At 50.6% G+C, this 15,891-nt stretch overlaps 1 protein-coding gene across 4 annotated transcripts in view; it reads left to right on the top strand.

Moving 5' to 3' along the window:
• LSAMP (limbic system associated membrane protein) overlaps positions 1 to 3,272 on the top strand; it is a 991,105-nt gene extending 987,833 nt beyond the window's left edge. For all 4 annotated transcript variants that reach the window (XM_065675649.1, XM_065675651.1, XM_065675652.1 and 1 more), the window contains one exon: positions 3,061 to 3,272. In XM_065675649.1, the coding sequence (XP_065531721.1) occupies positions 3,061 to 3,158 (98 nt within the window). In that variant the 3' untranslated portion in view covers positions 3,159 to 3,272. The remainder of the gene's footprint in view (positions 1 to 3,060) is intronic.
• The last annotated feature ends 12,619 nt before the right edge of the window (positions 3,273 to 15,891 follow it).

Genomic DNA, 15,891 nt, shown 5'->3' on the forward strand with positions numbered 1-15,891 from the left:
GTGCGCGCACATGCACACACGCAGCACGCACGCAGGAGCCGTCGCGCCGACGGGGGCTGTCGCAGCGTGGCAGTGCCGAGGTGGGGCCGTCAAAGGAGGCTGAAAGCGATAGAGTTCAAAAGCGATGGCACTTGCTGCGTGCGGTCGCACTGACAGGTCAGGGAATCACAGAGTGGTTTGGGCTGGAAAGGACCTCGAAGCTCATCCAGTTCCAACCCCCTGCCACAGGCAGGGATGCCTCACACTAGAGCAGGTTGCTCCAAGCCCCGTCCAACCTGGCCTTGAACACTGCCGGGGATGGGGCAGCCGCAGCTTCTCTGGGCACCCTGTGCCAGTGCCTCAGCACCCTCACAGGGAAGAATTTATTCCCAATATCTTATTATCTCAGTCTCCCCTCTGTCAGTTTAAAGCCATTCCCTCTTGTCTTCTCCCTACATGCTCTTGCGAAAAGGCCCTCTTCGGCCCCCTTTAGGCACTGGAGCTGCTTTAAGGTATCCCCAGAGCCTTCTCTTCTCCATGTTCTTTCAGCCTGGCTTCTTAGGAGAGGTGCTCCAGCCCTTTGTTGAATATTTCATTTTCTTTGAACATTTTCACTCTTTTTTCTTCTTCTTTCTAGGTTTGAGCAATCAGGTTTTCCCCAAACCACTTGAGAATTAATTCTCAAAGTACACCGGATTTTATATTGTGATTGAACTATCACCTTCTCATGTTTTTAGAGCACGCATGACAGTAACCGTAGCACACATAGCAGAGCTGTTAGCTGGTTCTACTGTAAGAAGCAGGGATTGCATGCAGCCCCACAGGGTTATGTGCAGGGCTGCACCAGCTTTGAATCACAGTGGGCCCCAGGCCCTTCATCACACCATGCCCTCTCTTATACCTAGGTATGGCAGATGCTCATCTCTTTACCACCCCATCCCATCCCATCCCATACCTCTATCCCTCACCAAGCACACAGACCCCCAAGCCATTCCCAACCAAGGCCAAACACCCCCTCATTCTGCTGCGCTATGTGCGCATCGCCTGCCTCCATAGGTACATGTGTCTTTGCTACGACTGCATGTGCACCCAAAAAAAGTGGCAAGGGGTGGGATGGTTGCCATATATGTACGTTATATACATGTGTGTGATAGGCAAGTAGTATTTCAGCCAAAGAGTAAAAATGTGGTGGCTGAACCCATAGTATTTTCTGGGACAGAGGAGTCGTATTTTGGGACTTCACTGCCAATATGGGATGCAAACGGTCCCAAACAACCTCCCCCCAATTACTTGGCCATGAAAGATGCTTCCTCTGAAGCACAGGTCAGGTAACTGTAGTAGCTGGACTTAAACTGGTTCCTGAGCTCAGAGGGGTAAATAAGTTCCTGTCATCCAAACAAGGAGTGGGAAAACAGTGCTGTAGGATGCGTGTGACCGGCCACAGAAGACAAGCAGGGGCTGAAAAAGGAGGCCTTAGATGGAATATAAGTTTTCCACACAGTTCAGCACATACTTAATAATGTCAGAATAGAATGGGGGCACAAACAGCCGATCTAGTAAGTGATGGGCTACATTAGGAAGAAATCACACAAATGAAAGCGCTACAGATTTTCAGGGGCTCTGGGGACACCCTGCTTGGATTTGCTGCCTTTTAGTCACCAGCTAGAGTTTAATAGCGACTGTGCTGCTGGGCAAGGCACAAAGCACCCCTGCTGCACCCTGCAGAGAGTGGCTCTTTGCCTGGTAAACTCTGCAGGTTCTGAGAGGAAGAAACTGCATTTCCATCCCAAGGGGCCCCCTTAATTTTGGCTTCTTCATTTTGGCTCCCCTCTACCATTAGGAGTAGCGTTTCTTGGTGTAAGCATGCCTGCTTTCTTCCACAGCTGGATCAGTCCCGATATCTCCATCTCCACACTTCAGCATCTTCCTGCACTCCTTCTGCGTAAAACACTGCACATGCATACATATATGTGTATATACATATACATACACAAATATACACACATATAGATGTGTGTTTATGCATACATGTGCACGCACACGTATATAAGCATATACACATACATATACAAACACATATAAATACATATGTACATGCATCTGTACCTATACAAATGTACATGTGTGCATACACCTATGCATGTGCATGCACACAATGAGCACGTATTTACAAAACCATGGCCGTGTACACCTCCCAGCCCCGTTATAAAGAGAAGGCTGCCGAGGCTTGGTATCGCAGGGTGAATTTCAAGCAGCATCACTGCCTTTAAAGCCATCCGGAAAAGGGAGCCCATAAATGGGAGGATGAATGAGAAGATGTCAGGAATGTTAGCACTCAATATTCCTGGAGCGAGGCGGTGTTATTTGTTGCTGCGGCAGAGCGCTCCTCCCAGCCCCCTCTGACAGACCCCAGTGTATGTGATTCCCGTCCTTAGGAAAAACCACCCACTTTGGCACACCCTGCACCCTCACCACGTATGAGGGGCCACACACACAGGAGCAAAGCTTTCCTCCACCCCAATGGAGAAGCAGATAATTACGGTGCAGCCCTTGGGAGGGTTGGCGGCCACCGCTCGGGCCCATGTTTTATTGATGGGCTCGCTGTGATGAATCAGCCCCCGCAGAGCCCGTGTCTGACTGCAGACAGGCACTGGCCACCGCACAGAATGACAACGAGCCCTGGCATCCCGATGGGAAGGTGGCGGAGCAGGGAGGTGCGGGGCTGGTGGCTGGGGATGCGATATGTGAAGGTGTGAGCCGCGTCCCTGCACTCATGGGACAGTGGCTCTTAGATGGGTGCTGGTGAACAGCCAGGGTTGAGCCTTCCTGCTTGCTCCAGGCCATTTCTCCCGCCTGGGTGCTGCTTAGGGAGAGCTGGAGCATAAGACTGAGGATGCTGAGGAGCTGGTCTGCGAGAGCCTGCGGGTGGGCTGGATGGAGGCTCACCCAAGAGGACGGTGGCTGTGCCCTGCAGCCCATTCCCAGCCGCAGGAGCAAAGCGCCATGGTCCTGTGTTACCCCATCTCGCCCAGCCCCACGTGTAATCTTGTCTTCTTTTCTCTCCCTTTTCGCACCCTGCAGGACCCGGCACAGGGAGAGTAGACAACGGCTCCATGAGTCTGGCCGTCCCACTGTGGCTGCTGGCAGCGTCCCTGCTCTGCCTACTCAGCAAATGTTAATACAAATCAGTATTAAAAATAATAATAATAATAATAATTAAAAAACAAAACAACAACAACACGGCAACAACAACAACACACAAAACAAAACAGGAGACAGAGCGAAGAGGGGAGAGAGAAAAAGGGGTGGGGGGGAGAGAGAGGACTGTTTCTTTCACAACTTTTGTGTGTTCAGGAGCGAAGAGGGGGGGAGAGGAAAAATCACAGCAAAGAAGACTCAGCAACATTTAACCCGAAACCTGACAAGCCGGCTGTCAAGTCACCAACCATCTAAGAGACAACACAAAGCGACGCAGAGAGCAGAGCGCCAGCAAGGATCGTGCCGCCGGAGGATGCTGCAATGTAAAACAATCCAATGACACCCACAAAGCCAGTCTAACAGAAGATCCCTTTTCTTTTCTCTCCTCCTCCCTCTTTTCCATACTCCCTTACCTTCCTTCCTTCCTCTTTCTTCCTTTTGCGGAAAGAGGGCTATGCTTCGCTGTCTATAGCCACTTCACTTTTTGGATGCCCTGGGTCATTTTTGTGAGCTGATGCTCGGCCAGTTCATACTTTTGAAAACAAAGAAAAACAAGAAAAAGTTACAAAAAAAAGCCACAAACCAGAGCAAATCGCCTGAAGCTCTCTGCACACTGGTGTCCTGTGAAAAACCCCTTCCTCTCCTCACTTCACCCTGCGCTCCTGTGCATCCAGCCCTTGCTAAACACCTTCTTTCCTGTCCCCTCCTTCATGCACCATTGTGCTCGCTTATTTACCCCTCTGAGCTCGCTGGCCTGAACTAAAGCTGTGTCAACTCCACAACATACTTTTCCTTTTATTTTAATCCTCTTCCTCTCCCCCTGCCTCAATTCAACCAAGTGTCTTTCTCTTTCTCCCTTGTATGCCTGCCTGTGTGTGTGTGTGCATGCGTGTACGTGTGCCTCTCACTCCCTCTTTTCCCTCTTTCTCTCTTTCTCTTGCTCTCTCCAAGCATGCAAAAGGAGCAGTCCACGTGTACATACGCTCATCCTGCTGTAGATAATGTCCTGCCTTGTGAGTGTGAGACAAGATGCTGAGAGAAGGGCAGAGAAGAAGGGTGAGGAGAGAGGGGCAGCTCCAGCGCAGGTTCCCACCTTGTGCCCTCTCCAGCATCCTCACTGGCTTTTTGACTCCTGGCCACCTTGCTTGCAACAGTCAGTCTGCACCCTTGCTTAGCCTTGTTTTCTCTCCCACCTGCAACCTGCCTGACTCTCAGCCTTCAAGTACCAGCATAGCAACTACACACGAGTGCTTGCACATACGCTTGGGATGTGCACACTTGTGCATTTGTCCACATGAGCAGAAGAAACCAAGACTGGCCTGCAGCACAACAGAGTACAGAATACAGCCACCCAGCCCTCCTGGGAAGGGGAGGCTAGGTTGGTGGGATAGGAGCGATGAGACCTTGGAGCCGCCATTCCTTAGGTGTAGTGTGTGCATAGGAATGATGCCTCAGTGAGAACCACGGTCTGGTCATTCCTAACCATTTTGGTAGTCATGCAGAAACAAGAGCCAATACCCTTTCTTTTGTTGTTGTTCTTACTGTCCTCCTGTTGTAAAAGGGAACATATGCTGTGACAGAGTGTGTGTGTGTGTGTGTGTGAGTGTGTGTGTTGTACACCACTACTCACTTCGCAGATTTCACATCTGAAACAAATGGGGTCAGAAAATGTCCAGGACCCATGAATGTAAGAAGGAAAACAAATGTCAGGTCCTAAATCCTGGGCTTATAAAGAAGGAGGTGAAAGTGATGCAGCAAAGAAGTAGGCAGCACAATTCCGCCTGGTCTTTCTCCTCTGAAGGGTGCTGGTCTTGCTGGGAGGTCTGTCTCTTGCCATCACCCTTCCCATAGCAGAATCAGATGCTCCAGTGGCTTCTCAGCAAGGAGAAGGAGAGGGAGAGAACGGGCTGTGAGAAACAGGGTTAAGACGCTGGGTGACGGCTCCTGGCTGCAGGAGCCAGAGCAAGCAGTGGGAGAGGAGAAGCCAGCACCCATACACTCCAATGCATGTGTGCAAGACTCCTGTGTTTCCTGGCCAGCCATGAGCCCCAGCATCCACAGCAGCAAAGACAGTAAAACACAGGATTTATCAGGCAGCCACTTGATTTTGGGGGGGGAAGGATACGCAGGGAGGAACTTGAGTTAGCTCATACAAACCCAGTGACCATCCCACTAGTGTTTTACAGGTGCTTGGCACTACTGAGCTTCCAAGCACCATCAAACTTGGTTCTCCCATGCTCCTGAAGGCTCTGGGTTTGCAGGAGGGGATGCCCACCGGATGTTTTCCTTCCTGCCAGGAAGGAAAGAGGGAATTGCTGCCTGTGAGCCTGTCCCTACACCTTGCACTGCAGCGCTGCCTCCTTTCCGCTGAGCTCAGCTGTTTTGGGCTGAAGCAGGCACACAATTAAGCAGGCAGTCAAGAGCTCCTCGCAAGCAGCCAGAATGGGCGAGGAAGCATTAAAGATTGACGCAAGACACTGAAGTTTGGGTGATGCAGATCTGCTCTGGGTTGATGATAGTAAATTGTGTCCCCACGGCTCCTCCAGGCCCCAAAGCCATACCTGGGGGTGTTTGTGCCTTGGTGCAAGAGGGGAGAGCTGGACAACTGGCACTTGAAATATGAAAACCCAATGTATCCAGGGACAGCTCCCCCTTTGTGAGATAGGGCGGTCATTGATGGGACTTGTGCATCTCCTTTGGAGACTGGCATGCTGCAGAGCAGGAAGAAATTGCCCTGTATCTTTCAGGCTCCAGTCCTCGTGCCTGTTTCTCAAGCGAGCCATGTCATTCAGTGTCTTAGTGCCAACTCCAGATTTCCTGCGGCAACAGGGCCTCTTATCCCCCTGGTACAGCCGTGAGCTGATGCTGGCTTCCACCATTTTCTTTAGGTTTGGGCTTCTCTTTGATGTCAGCCTGGTTGCTGTTGTAGGGTCTGTCCTGCATGTCGTCCTTTGCATGTGGTTTTGTTGCTGTGGCGTCCCTCCTAGGCAGTGGGTTCACACAAATAGCCCTTTGGCGTGTCAGTGGTCGCAGGTCCTGGCACCTCGTTGTCTCACCTCTGTCCTGTCCTAAAGAAGTTGTGGGGGGATATTGTTTTAGACATCAAAGACACTTACGGCTAAAGGGAAATGTATTGCTGGAAACAGGACACCCATTTTGTTGAAGCCATCTGCTTATTAGCTAGAGGAAACAGCCACAACCCCAGTGGTGGGATCTGGTCTTGCCTGCAGGACCTGGCCACATCACTGTGAAACAGGGTTAAAGCCAGGTACTTGCAGACCTGTCTGAGAACATCCACCAGTGCAAGCGTGCCTGTTATCTGCAGCAGTGCTGGGAGCTCTGCTCCTGGAGACGTCTGTTCCTATAACAGGGCTGGGGGAGTCATGGGTAGGATGGAGCTTGATTCACTCCGAGAAGCTAATCCTGCATCGTGGGATGCTGTGAGCATCCCTCTGTTCCTCCCAAACACGAGCAGGGATCGCTCAAAGCATCCATCCAGAGGAGAGCCCAGATGAATGTAGGAAACACGCGCAAGGTCAAACACTTTTCCCCATCCTCTTTCTCTGATGGAGATGTTGCAAAGGTTCTTCTCATGTCTCAGGCCCTTTTCTCTGAAGCTGTTTCTCCTCCTCGCCTCTATTCTGCATTCACGTTGCTATCTATCTTCTCCATACCCTCCCCAAAAGCTGGCTCTTGCTTCCTGCTGCCTCTCAGCTGGTTAGGGACTGGGGGAGGTGGGGGTTTGGAATGGGACACCAGTTCCTTGAGCTTGTAAGTGTAATTGTGTTTGATTGATGGAGATTTAACATTTAGTGTTATAAAAAGAAACGAACAAAATGGAAAAAAAATAATTGTATTTCTTCTACTGGTTTGTAAATATTACAAGAGTTACATGAGATGTCTGGTAATGTCCAAGCAGAGGAACAAAGACTTAGATTTAATATATGGCCCCATACTTGCTAGCAGATTTCTAACCCTTTTCAGATGGCCGAGAGGAGGGGTGAAGGCGAGTCCTTCTGAAAGGATCTGGACAGGGGAAACGCAGCCACCCCGAGCCACATGAACTCCATGCATGACTGTAGCATGTTGCTTGGAGCGTGTGTCTGGTCAGACGGAAATCGAAGCAGACGCCTGTCTCTGAATGGCTGGGAAGGGCGACGTGGGACGCTGCAGCCGGCACCTTTATCTATCTTGGCAGTCGTGTTTATTTCTGTTTGCTTGCAGCCCCGCAGCTTGCGGGTATGTTGCTCAGTGATGCACTCCCCTCCTCCTCCCTTCCTGCTTTCTTCACCAGTGAAGTTGTGTCGCCCCATGCTAGCACCAAGTGCATGTTAACGTGCCATTCATGAAGATTTCATTGGTGACATGCATCGTGTCGAGAGTTAAAAGTCTTTGTCCGCACACCTTTCTCACACCACTGACTGTTCACCGCTTGGGCAGATCGTGTACTGCTGCTTGCCCCACTTTTGGTCCAAGTATATCCAAGCCCCACCAGCTCTTCGTAGCTCCAGGTGCATCCAGACCGTGCCCTCAGGCCACCCCTCTGAGCAATCACATTGTCAAAGTGCAAGCTCATAGCATGGGAAAAGTCGCCATCAGTAGCCACATGGTTTCCAGGCTGAGTGGGAGCTGCGCATTTGGAAGGAATATGAGGGAGCAGCAGCAAGTCCTCATGAGTCAAAAGCATTGGGGAAGAGGATTTGGGAAGTCGGAGGTGCTACTTGAGAGTCCTTTGCAGCCCTGCCACCAGGAGATGTTTCAGCTCGATCTTTGTGCAGTGCTTTACCACTTCTCCCTTCCTTGGTGAGGGAATCTACAGGCACAGGGAAACAGCTCTTCTCCCCCCCAACCCCTCTCACATCTCTGCTTCCTCTCCTCCAAGCACACTGACCCGCAGCCCAAATCATCATGGTGCTTGATGTGATGTAGCAACTGACACCAAGGGTGGCCAACCAAGACAGTCCTACAGAGGAGATGCCTGGGGGTGACCAGTCCTCTCTCTCAGTCTCTCTCTGCACAATCTTACTGCTTCTCTGACTCTAGCAGACAAAACTTAACTGAGTTATGGATGCTGGGAGCAAACCATCCCCTGGAAAGAACAGGACCTCAGGCAGGGAAGTGATGGAGAAACTGGATGGTAATTTCCAAGGTGCAAGTGGAAAAGGGTAGGAATAGGTGCTGTCCGTCATCCATGCACAGAACTCCCATGTTCACCAGCAAGGAGACCATGGCCTCTCAATGCTAGTCCTATGGTGGCTGCATTTGCAATGGGATGCCCAGAAGACCTTTTTTAACAGCATGACTCCTGCTAAGAGCTGTGTCACACCATTAAAACCCTTTTCTCTTTACCTTCCTGTAACTTGATAGAATGATGTTCAGGCAGCTCCTACAGCCTCCCTGAATTTTGCTGGCTTGTTGGCTCCCACTAGGGCAATATGTGGTGTTTGCTTGTTGGTTCACTCACCGTAACAGGAAAGCAGAAGTCAGGTTGGTGAGGGTATGTTGGTAAGGTCCTCTGTATCTCTGTGGCTTGGGGTGATGTGTGTGAGGAGGCCAGCCAAGGCAGGGCTGGAGGAAGAGGAGCAGCTCTAATTAGCCCAGACAGATGGCAAGCAAAGGGTCATTCACTTGTTGCAGGCTCAGCTTAAATGGTGCCACAGCTAACGCAGCTTGTAAGCCTTGTAGAAGGGCCCAGGCAGTGGAGGAAGAAGGGGCAGTGCAGGACAGGAGGACGTGAGCACAGCACGGGTGGCAGGGCTGCATGCATAGCAGGGGTCCTTGGGGCAGAGATCACATCCAAGAAAGGCCATTCCCCGAGAGGGCAGGGCCTCTCTTCCCTGCCTGTGCTCCTGATGCATCAGGCACTCACCTCCTGGCCCCCTGGGCTGCACACATCACGCTGAGAGGTGGTTTAGTGAGCAAGGCAGTGTAAGATTAAGGTGTCTCCAGCCATGCCCTGGGGATAGGTGTGTGGATGTTTCTGTACATAGCATAGAGGATGGAGATGAGGACCAAGACCACCGGGGAGCCAACCAGTGAGGAGAGCACCTCCCAGGTGGGGCTGCCCTCCGAACTTACAATGTTTGCTCCCCATTTCAGCTACACACAGGCACACACGCACGCCTTCTACTGCACCCATGCTACGGGAGTCCTCGCGGATACCATACAGGCGCTCTCCATCCCTAGCCCTCCATCACACACGCACAGCCACGCTCCTGCACTTGCTCCTATGGCTCTGCCTGCCCACACAGCTGCATGGGGACCTCCCGAGGGAGCACAGATGTGTGCCAGGATAGGGAGGAGGGGGCAAGGAGCAGGAACCTGCCTCCTTGGTGCCACCGTCGCCTCCCAAAGTCGTCCAACTTTCCCAGCTGGAGCCAAGTTTCATTCTCTAGACCTTGAGAACGAAGGCCAGTCCCTTCTTCTTGCTACACGGTGGGGTGGTTAGAACTCTCCTCATTAACAGTGTTATATACATATAAATATATATATATATCTATATCTTTATATATATTTTTCCCCAGCACTGTAGACATGAGCTGAACTTCTCTTTAACGGAACGAGAAAACGGCCCTTTTCTTTTTTGCCATTGGTTTGTTTTTTGTTTTTTGTTTTTTTTTTTGTGGAAGAAAACTGGAAACAAGCGCAAGTGTGTGTGTAAAAGAACCGATCAGAGAAGCAAAACCAACCCGACAAATGGAGGAACAAAACCCAGCGATGGGAAAAATCAAAGAAATAAAGAAGCTTTTTATTTTGTTCTTTTCGCAATGTATTTCACTTCTGTTCTCTCGTTTCTGTTTCTTTACATGTATGAATGCTCTGCTCTTCTGTGATCTTAAAAAAAAGAACAAAAAAATACAAAAATTAAATAAACGTGAAAAGGACGTCCTGTTTCTTCATTTCTCCTCCCTTCCTTACACACCCTGCCTTGTCTCCTCTCTGGTCGTGCCTAGTGATGACTTCCCAGCCTACCTTTGGGGCACGGGCCAGGCTTCCCCTTCCCTCACCTGTCTTGGAGGGGCAAGGTGATGCAGGGCTGCAAGCAGGGTAGGGGCAAGGGGTTTGGGTCTGGGGTCACCCTGAGCAGACTGGTTGCTGAGGGTGAATGGAGCAGGCTGGCTGTACATAGGTGTGAATTGGGAGAGGAGGGATGCGGCGGCTGTCCACAGCTGGTGGCATGGGTGGAACTGCAGTGCCCAGCCCTGAAGCCTTTAGCTCTTGCAATTAGCCACTTGTTTTTAATTAAATAGCGTAATTCTGAGTGCGTGCAGGTACAGGTTGAGATCAGGGTTGCAGGTCCATGAAGGGAAGGGCAAGGAGGAATATGAAAGGGGTTGTCTGAGGCTGAGCAGCGCATGGGAGAAGAGCACAGGAAGACAGAGCATGACGGTGATGATGGAGGAGGAGGCAAGTGGGGAAGGAGGCAGGAAATGCTGGCCAAGAAAACAGAGTAGGACACAGCACTGGAGAGGTTTTATGTTGGGAGAAAGGGAAGACAAGGGAATGGAGAGGGCCCGAGGCTTGGAATGAGGGCAGCCAGGGCAAGGGAGAGAGGAGCAGGAATGTTTACCATGGGCACAAGCAGGCATGAAAAGAATAGGGTGGGAGAAAGAGAGCAGAAGGGAAGGATGCTGCTGGAGGGAGGGCAGGTTGCTCAAGGCCCTGGCCAGGCTGCACGGGGCTTGGAGGAACCTGGACTAGTGGAAAGTGTCCCTGCCCCTGGCAGGGGGTTGGAACTGGATGAGCTTCAGGTTGTTTCCAACCCAAACCATTCTGTGATGATTCTGTTCTATGATTCCATGAAGGAGCAGCAGAGTAGCCAGGGCAAGTTGACAAGAACACACAGCCAAAGAGGTGAAGAAACCAAGAAGCAGGATCTAGGGAGTCTGGTGAAAGGGCAAAGCATCACCTGGGATATCTCCACTTGGTACATATGGGGGACAGAGAGCCGAGGACATACCCTAGCGCTGAACAACCCTAGCGCTGAAGCAGCAGCAGGAGGCTGCACAGGGCCAGGCTGTGGGAGAGCCTGGCTGCAGCTCTGTGGGCAAGGTGGTCTCATCCTCACACACGTACTGGGGTGAAAAAAACAGGGCTTCTTATTGCTGGGCCTGCTCTGCCCAGCATCTGCGTGGTGCCTTCACTGCCTCTGTTTCACCTTCCACCTTCTCTTCTACTGCCTATTTACAGTTCGCTGGGGTGGAGACTTGAGACCTACATACAAAATAGAAGTCTATTCTATGAAAAAGTGTATTTAGTTTGGTTTCTGGAACATAACACATAGGATGAGAGCCTGCTTTTCAGTACAGTACAGATTTGTTTCTTACATTGCATGAAATCAAATAAAGCCTGCTCTCAGAAGCCCAGCAGCACCAGCATGCTAAGCAGAGGTGCATCAGTAAGTGCTAGGCATAAGCAGGACTGCGAACTTACCACACATCTGCTATTCGAGACTGAACCCTCTTCCATCACCACAATTCTCTTCCGTGGCACCAGGAGAGCCAGGGGCTTATGGAGCAGGGGGACCACAGGTAGAGCTGGTGGGGCAGCCCCAGACTGGGGTGTCAGTGTTCTGTTTGGGTATGAAGGTCAATACTAGGCCTTACTGGCCAGCTGCTGAGTGGAAACAAACCACACTCCTTGTGCTCTTCATGGATGTCACCAGCTTTACAGAGCTCCACCTCCGTTTCTGCTCTGAACACGTGGAAAAGCTGCCTGTGCCTTTTCACCTCCACCACTTTAAAGCCGACACTAAAAAAGACAACAAAACCCTGGCGAGCACAACCTCTATTTCATTAACATTTGCGATGGTTATCCTCTTTAATGGCACATTTAACTAACACTAACTTATCCATGGGAAGAGAATCTGGCTGTTAACACTGGCATGTGCTTAACAAACTGAAGCTTTGCGTTTGGTGAAGCATAACACCAATAGTATGACTCGCTAACAGCAGACTCATTAGCATTAATTGCTGCGTTTACTACCACAAAGAACTTTATCTGTAGCAGGAGCTATTAGAGGTACCCCCTTGTCACCGGAAAAGGTACATAGGAAATTCTTAGCGGTGATGCAGACCTACCGGTAAATGAGGAGCTAAATTCTTGGCACTTAGGATAAGTCAGAACTTCCAGAAGAGTATGAGAAGTGAGGAGGTGTTCCAGGGACTGTGCTCTTCATCTTTCCTCGCTGGCGAACTATGCTCAAACACGGCTAAATTGCAATTGGAAATGAGTTTAAGGGTTATTGTGCTCAAAGGCCACAGGAAAATGTGCAGCCATAAAACTGCCTCACAATTCAGCCAAGTCTGGCTTTTGCTGTCTAAAGCAGGCAGTGTCAGAACAGGCAAAGAGCTGGGTTTAGAGACATAAACTGCAATGGATAAAACACCTGCTCAGATTGTTGGCACTATTAAGGTTGACGGGATTCGTCCTTGTGTCCGTCAGCAGCTGGAATCCCAAGGCAGTGTATTTGTTTCAGAGATACTGTATTTGGGTCCTTGGGATGTGAAATAAGGATTTTTTTGAATAAGCTTTCTCAAAATGTGGCACTTTGAGCTAGGTTATAAATCAATGCAAATGTTACAACTTACTTACCACAAAATCCAGACCCGAGCGTCCCAGGAGCATGGAGGGGCATATGTAAAGGGTGGGTGTCAGGATGATGGAGCTAGGCTTTTTTCAGTGATATCCAGTGATAGGACAAGGGGCAATGGGTGCAAACTGGAGCATAGGAAGTTCCACGTTAACATCAGGAAGAACTTCTTTACTGTAAGAGTGACAGAGCACTGGAACAGGTTGCCCAGGGGGGTTGTGGAGTCTCCTACACTGGAGATATTCAAGGCCCGCCTGGACAAGTTCCTGTGTGATGTACTGTAGGTTACCCTGCTCTTGCAGGGGGGTTGGACTAGATGATCTTTTGAGGTCCCTTCCAACCCTTGGGATTCTGTGATTCTGTGATTTGAATGGCATGGGATACATAGGAAAGCTGGAAATCGCAATGAGCTGCTTCCGGAGGGATTCTTGTATATAACACCTTGTTACTGGTCTGTTGTCTGTGTCACAAACTCTGTCCACATATGGCAAGTGTGATGTCCATGAAAACTTGGGATCACGCTGGAGAGTATGAGCTTTACACAGTGCTTTCTGATGATTAATACTTTCATAGTATATGAAATAGACAGGAGAACATTCACTACTTCCCTTAAAAAGCGCTGCCTTTCCAGTTTAGCTTAAAAATGCTGCAGTGACCAGGAGCCTACAGGAATGAACTTTTGAACCACTTTTTTAGAGAGGAAGATGCTAATTGAAATGCAGAACAGAGCACTCGGACATTCCAATAGCCTTGGTAATAAATCTGATTTTAGGTCCTTTAAAATATGACAGCAAAAATGCAAAACACTGAGCAGAAATAACGCTACTCTGCCAGATGAGAGCTGCTCCAAAAAGGGATGGATGGCAGCAAGGCGCCCTTTAGGTGTGATTTGGAAATCACACCTCTGCATTGACCTGCTGTTACCCCTTCCTTTGGTGCTGATTTCTTTATCCAGCTCTGTGCCTGGGACTTGGGAACTGCCTGCGGTGACAGGCTGCAGTAGCAGCAATGGGAGAGTTTGTGGAAGTCATTGGTAGAAGTAGATGGTTCCTCCTACTCTGCCAGCCCAGCATATGCATCTGGGTTATCCATCTTTTGGAGCCCAGCTTCCAAGACTGCTTCTTTAGCTTGCAATCCATTTTGCAACCCAGTCCTTCCAATGGAGAAATCACTTCCAGGGCCTGAATCCCTCAAGGATGCTGCCAAGATGGGGGCCAGTGGGGATGCACAAGGCAAAGCTTCAGTCCCTTACAGGGCACCTGGCTTGCAGTGCTGGTCCTGCATTCAGTTCTATGTGATCCCATGTAGCTCTGATAGTCATGCAGGCTTGTTTCTGGTAGACGCCTGAATTGAGGTGGGTTTTATTTTTGCCTTGTTGTTCACTGGGTTCCCCTCCCAGCACTGAAGCTACACACTTTGTCTAACATTGACATTTTTAAGGGGAATAATCACCTAATCCCCACTGCAGGCAAGTGGAAGGATCAGTTATGAGAGAAGTTATTTTGTCTCAGGCCAAAGGATCTTGCAAGGATCTCCCACCAAAGAGTCTGTAGGCACACTCCTTGCAACCCATCCCTCCTCATTCCCTAGGCAAGTGAGCAAGATGAAACAGCCATGTCACAAGCTCCAAGTCAAGCAGGGCTTTCCCCATCCCTTCCTGCCCAGCCATGTCCAAACCCTCTTTCTCTCAGTGCCATGCAGGGGCAGAGGAACCACCAGAGATCCTGGCAGAGAAGCAGGAGGTCCTCTCTGAGGTTGACGGTGGAGCCCTGCCTCCACCTTGCTGTATGGCAGCCAGCACCATCCAGCAGCATACAAAGAGGTGGCACATCCTGCAGCAAAGTAGCAGCATGACCTAGGTCATACAAGAAGGCAGATGGGTCTCTGGGTATAAGGGTGGCACAACCATCATTACTGGAGGGTCTCTAGAACTGAACTGGAAGATTCAGTTGGCACAAGTAACACAAAACACAAACACTGCATTCAGCCATAGCAGCTTGAGATTACACTGTGCATCCTCTATGCAATGTGTTCTGGGAAGCCTTCTCAAGTAAAGGCTGCTGTGCCTGCCTGTGGGTTCATTACCCATTTGTAGAGTGGCCTGAGGACTTCTCCAGCCATGAAGAGCCTCTCCCAGACCATCGTACTGGCTGCTGACTTTACTGGTTTGCTTAGCAGAGCCAAGACAACCCCCTTGCTACCATCGGTGCTTGTGTGTTGGTTGTCCGGTTTGTGAAGAAAGGGGTGAGCTCGCCACATCTTCCCATGAGTGTGACCTTACCCAGCCTGAGACCTTGCTTCCACCACAGAGCCTTCAGCACAGCCTCCGCCTGCTCCAAGCTCTTCTCCATGGCACAGAAGCTCAGATGTCCATAAGTTCATTGCTGAAAGGCAGCTGCTAGTGGTACCCGAGCTCCATCTCTGGCACCTATGATGGGGCCTCTCTCAGCGCATCCGAGGCAGAGCAGGGCTGCTGTTCCCATCCCCGGTGCAGGGTGGGGATGAGCACAGTGCCATGCTCTTGGAGCGAGTTGCTCCTGCTCATAGTGGTACATTGCTCTTTTGCCAGGCTTTTGCGGGGTGGTGGTTGGCACCGCAGAGCTGCTGACAGGCATCAGGGCAAGCCTCCCACGCTGCAGGATGGGGCTCCAGCTGACACAGCCCTGCTACCCATCACCATAAGTGCTGTGTGCTCTGCTAGCGGGACAGAAATGTCATCATATGCCTGAGCCCAGTCAGGCCTTTCACTGCCAAGTGATCTGGCAGCAAGCGGCTGCAGGAGGGATGGGTGCGCAAGCGTGGCTTTGGGCTGCTGTCTCCTTGAGGATGATGGAGCAGGGCATCTCCCTGGGGAGCTGCACCTCTTGGTGTGCTTTGGGTGTGCTGCTGGCTGCAGAGGAGGATTCACTTCCTGAGGGGGCACAACTGATCCCCTCTTTGTAAGGAGCCAGCAGCCAAGAGCCAGGTCCTGTCTCCAAGCGAACCCTGAATCACCATGAAAGCAATGAGCACATAATCAGAGGGCATTTAAAATGTTGTCCAAAGCCTTCCTGCGCTGCCCTTCTTCCCCCCACCAGCTAATTGAAATGGAATAAGGACAGAGACCAAACACCTCTGGGAAG

This window comes from Lathamus discolor, chromosome 4 (assembly GCF_037157495.1).
Source record: "Lathamus discolor isolate bLatDis1 chromosome 4, bLatDis1.hap1, whole genome shotgun sequence".
In the NCBI taxonomy this organism is placed as follows: Eukaryota; Metazoa; Chordata; class Aves; order Psittaciformes; family Psittacidae; genus Lathamus; species Lathamus discolor.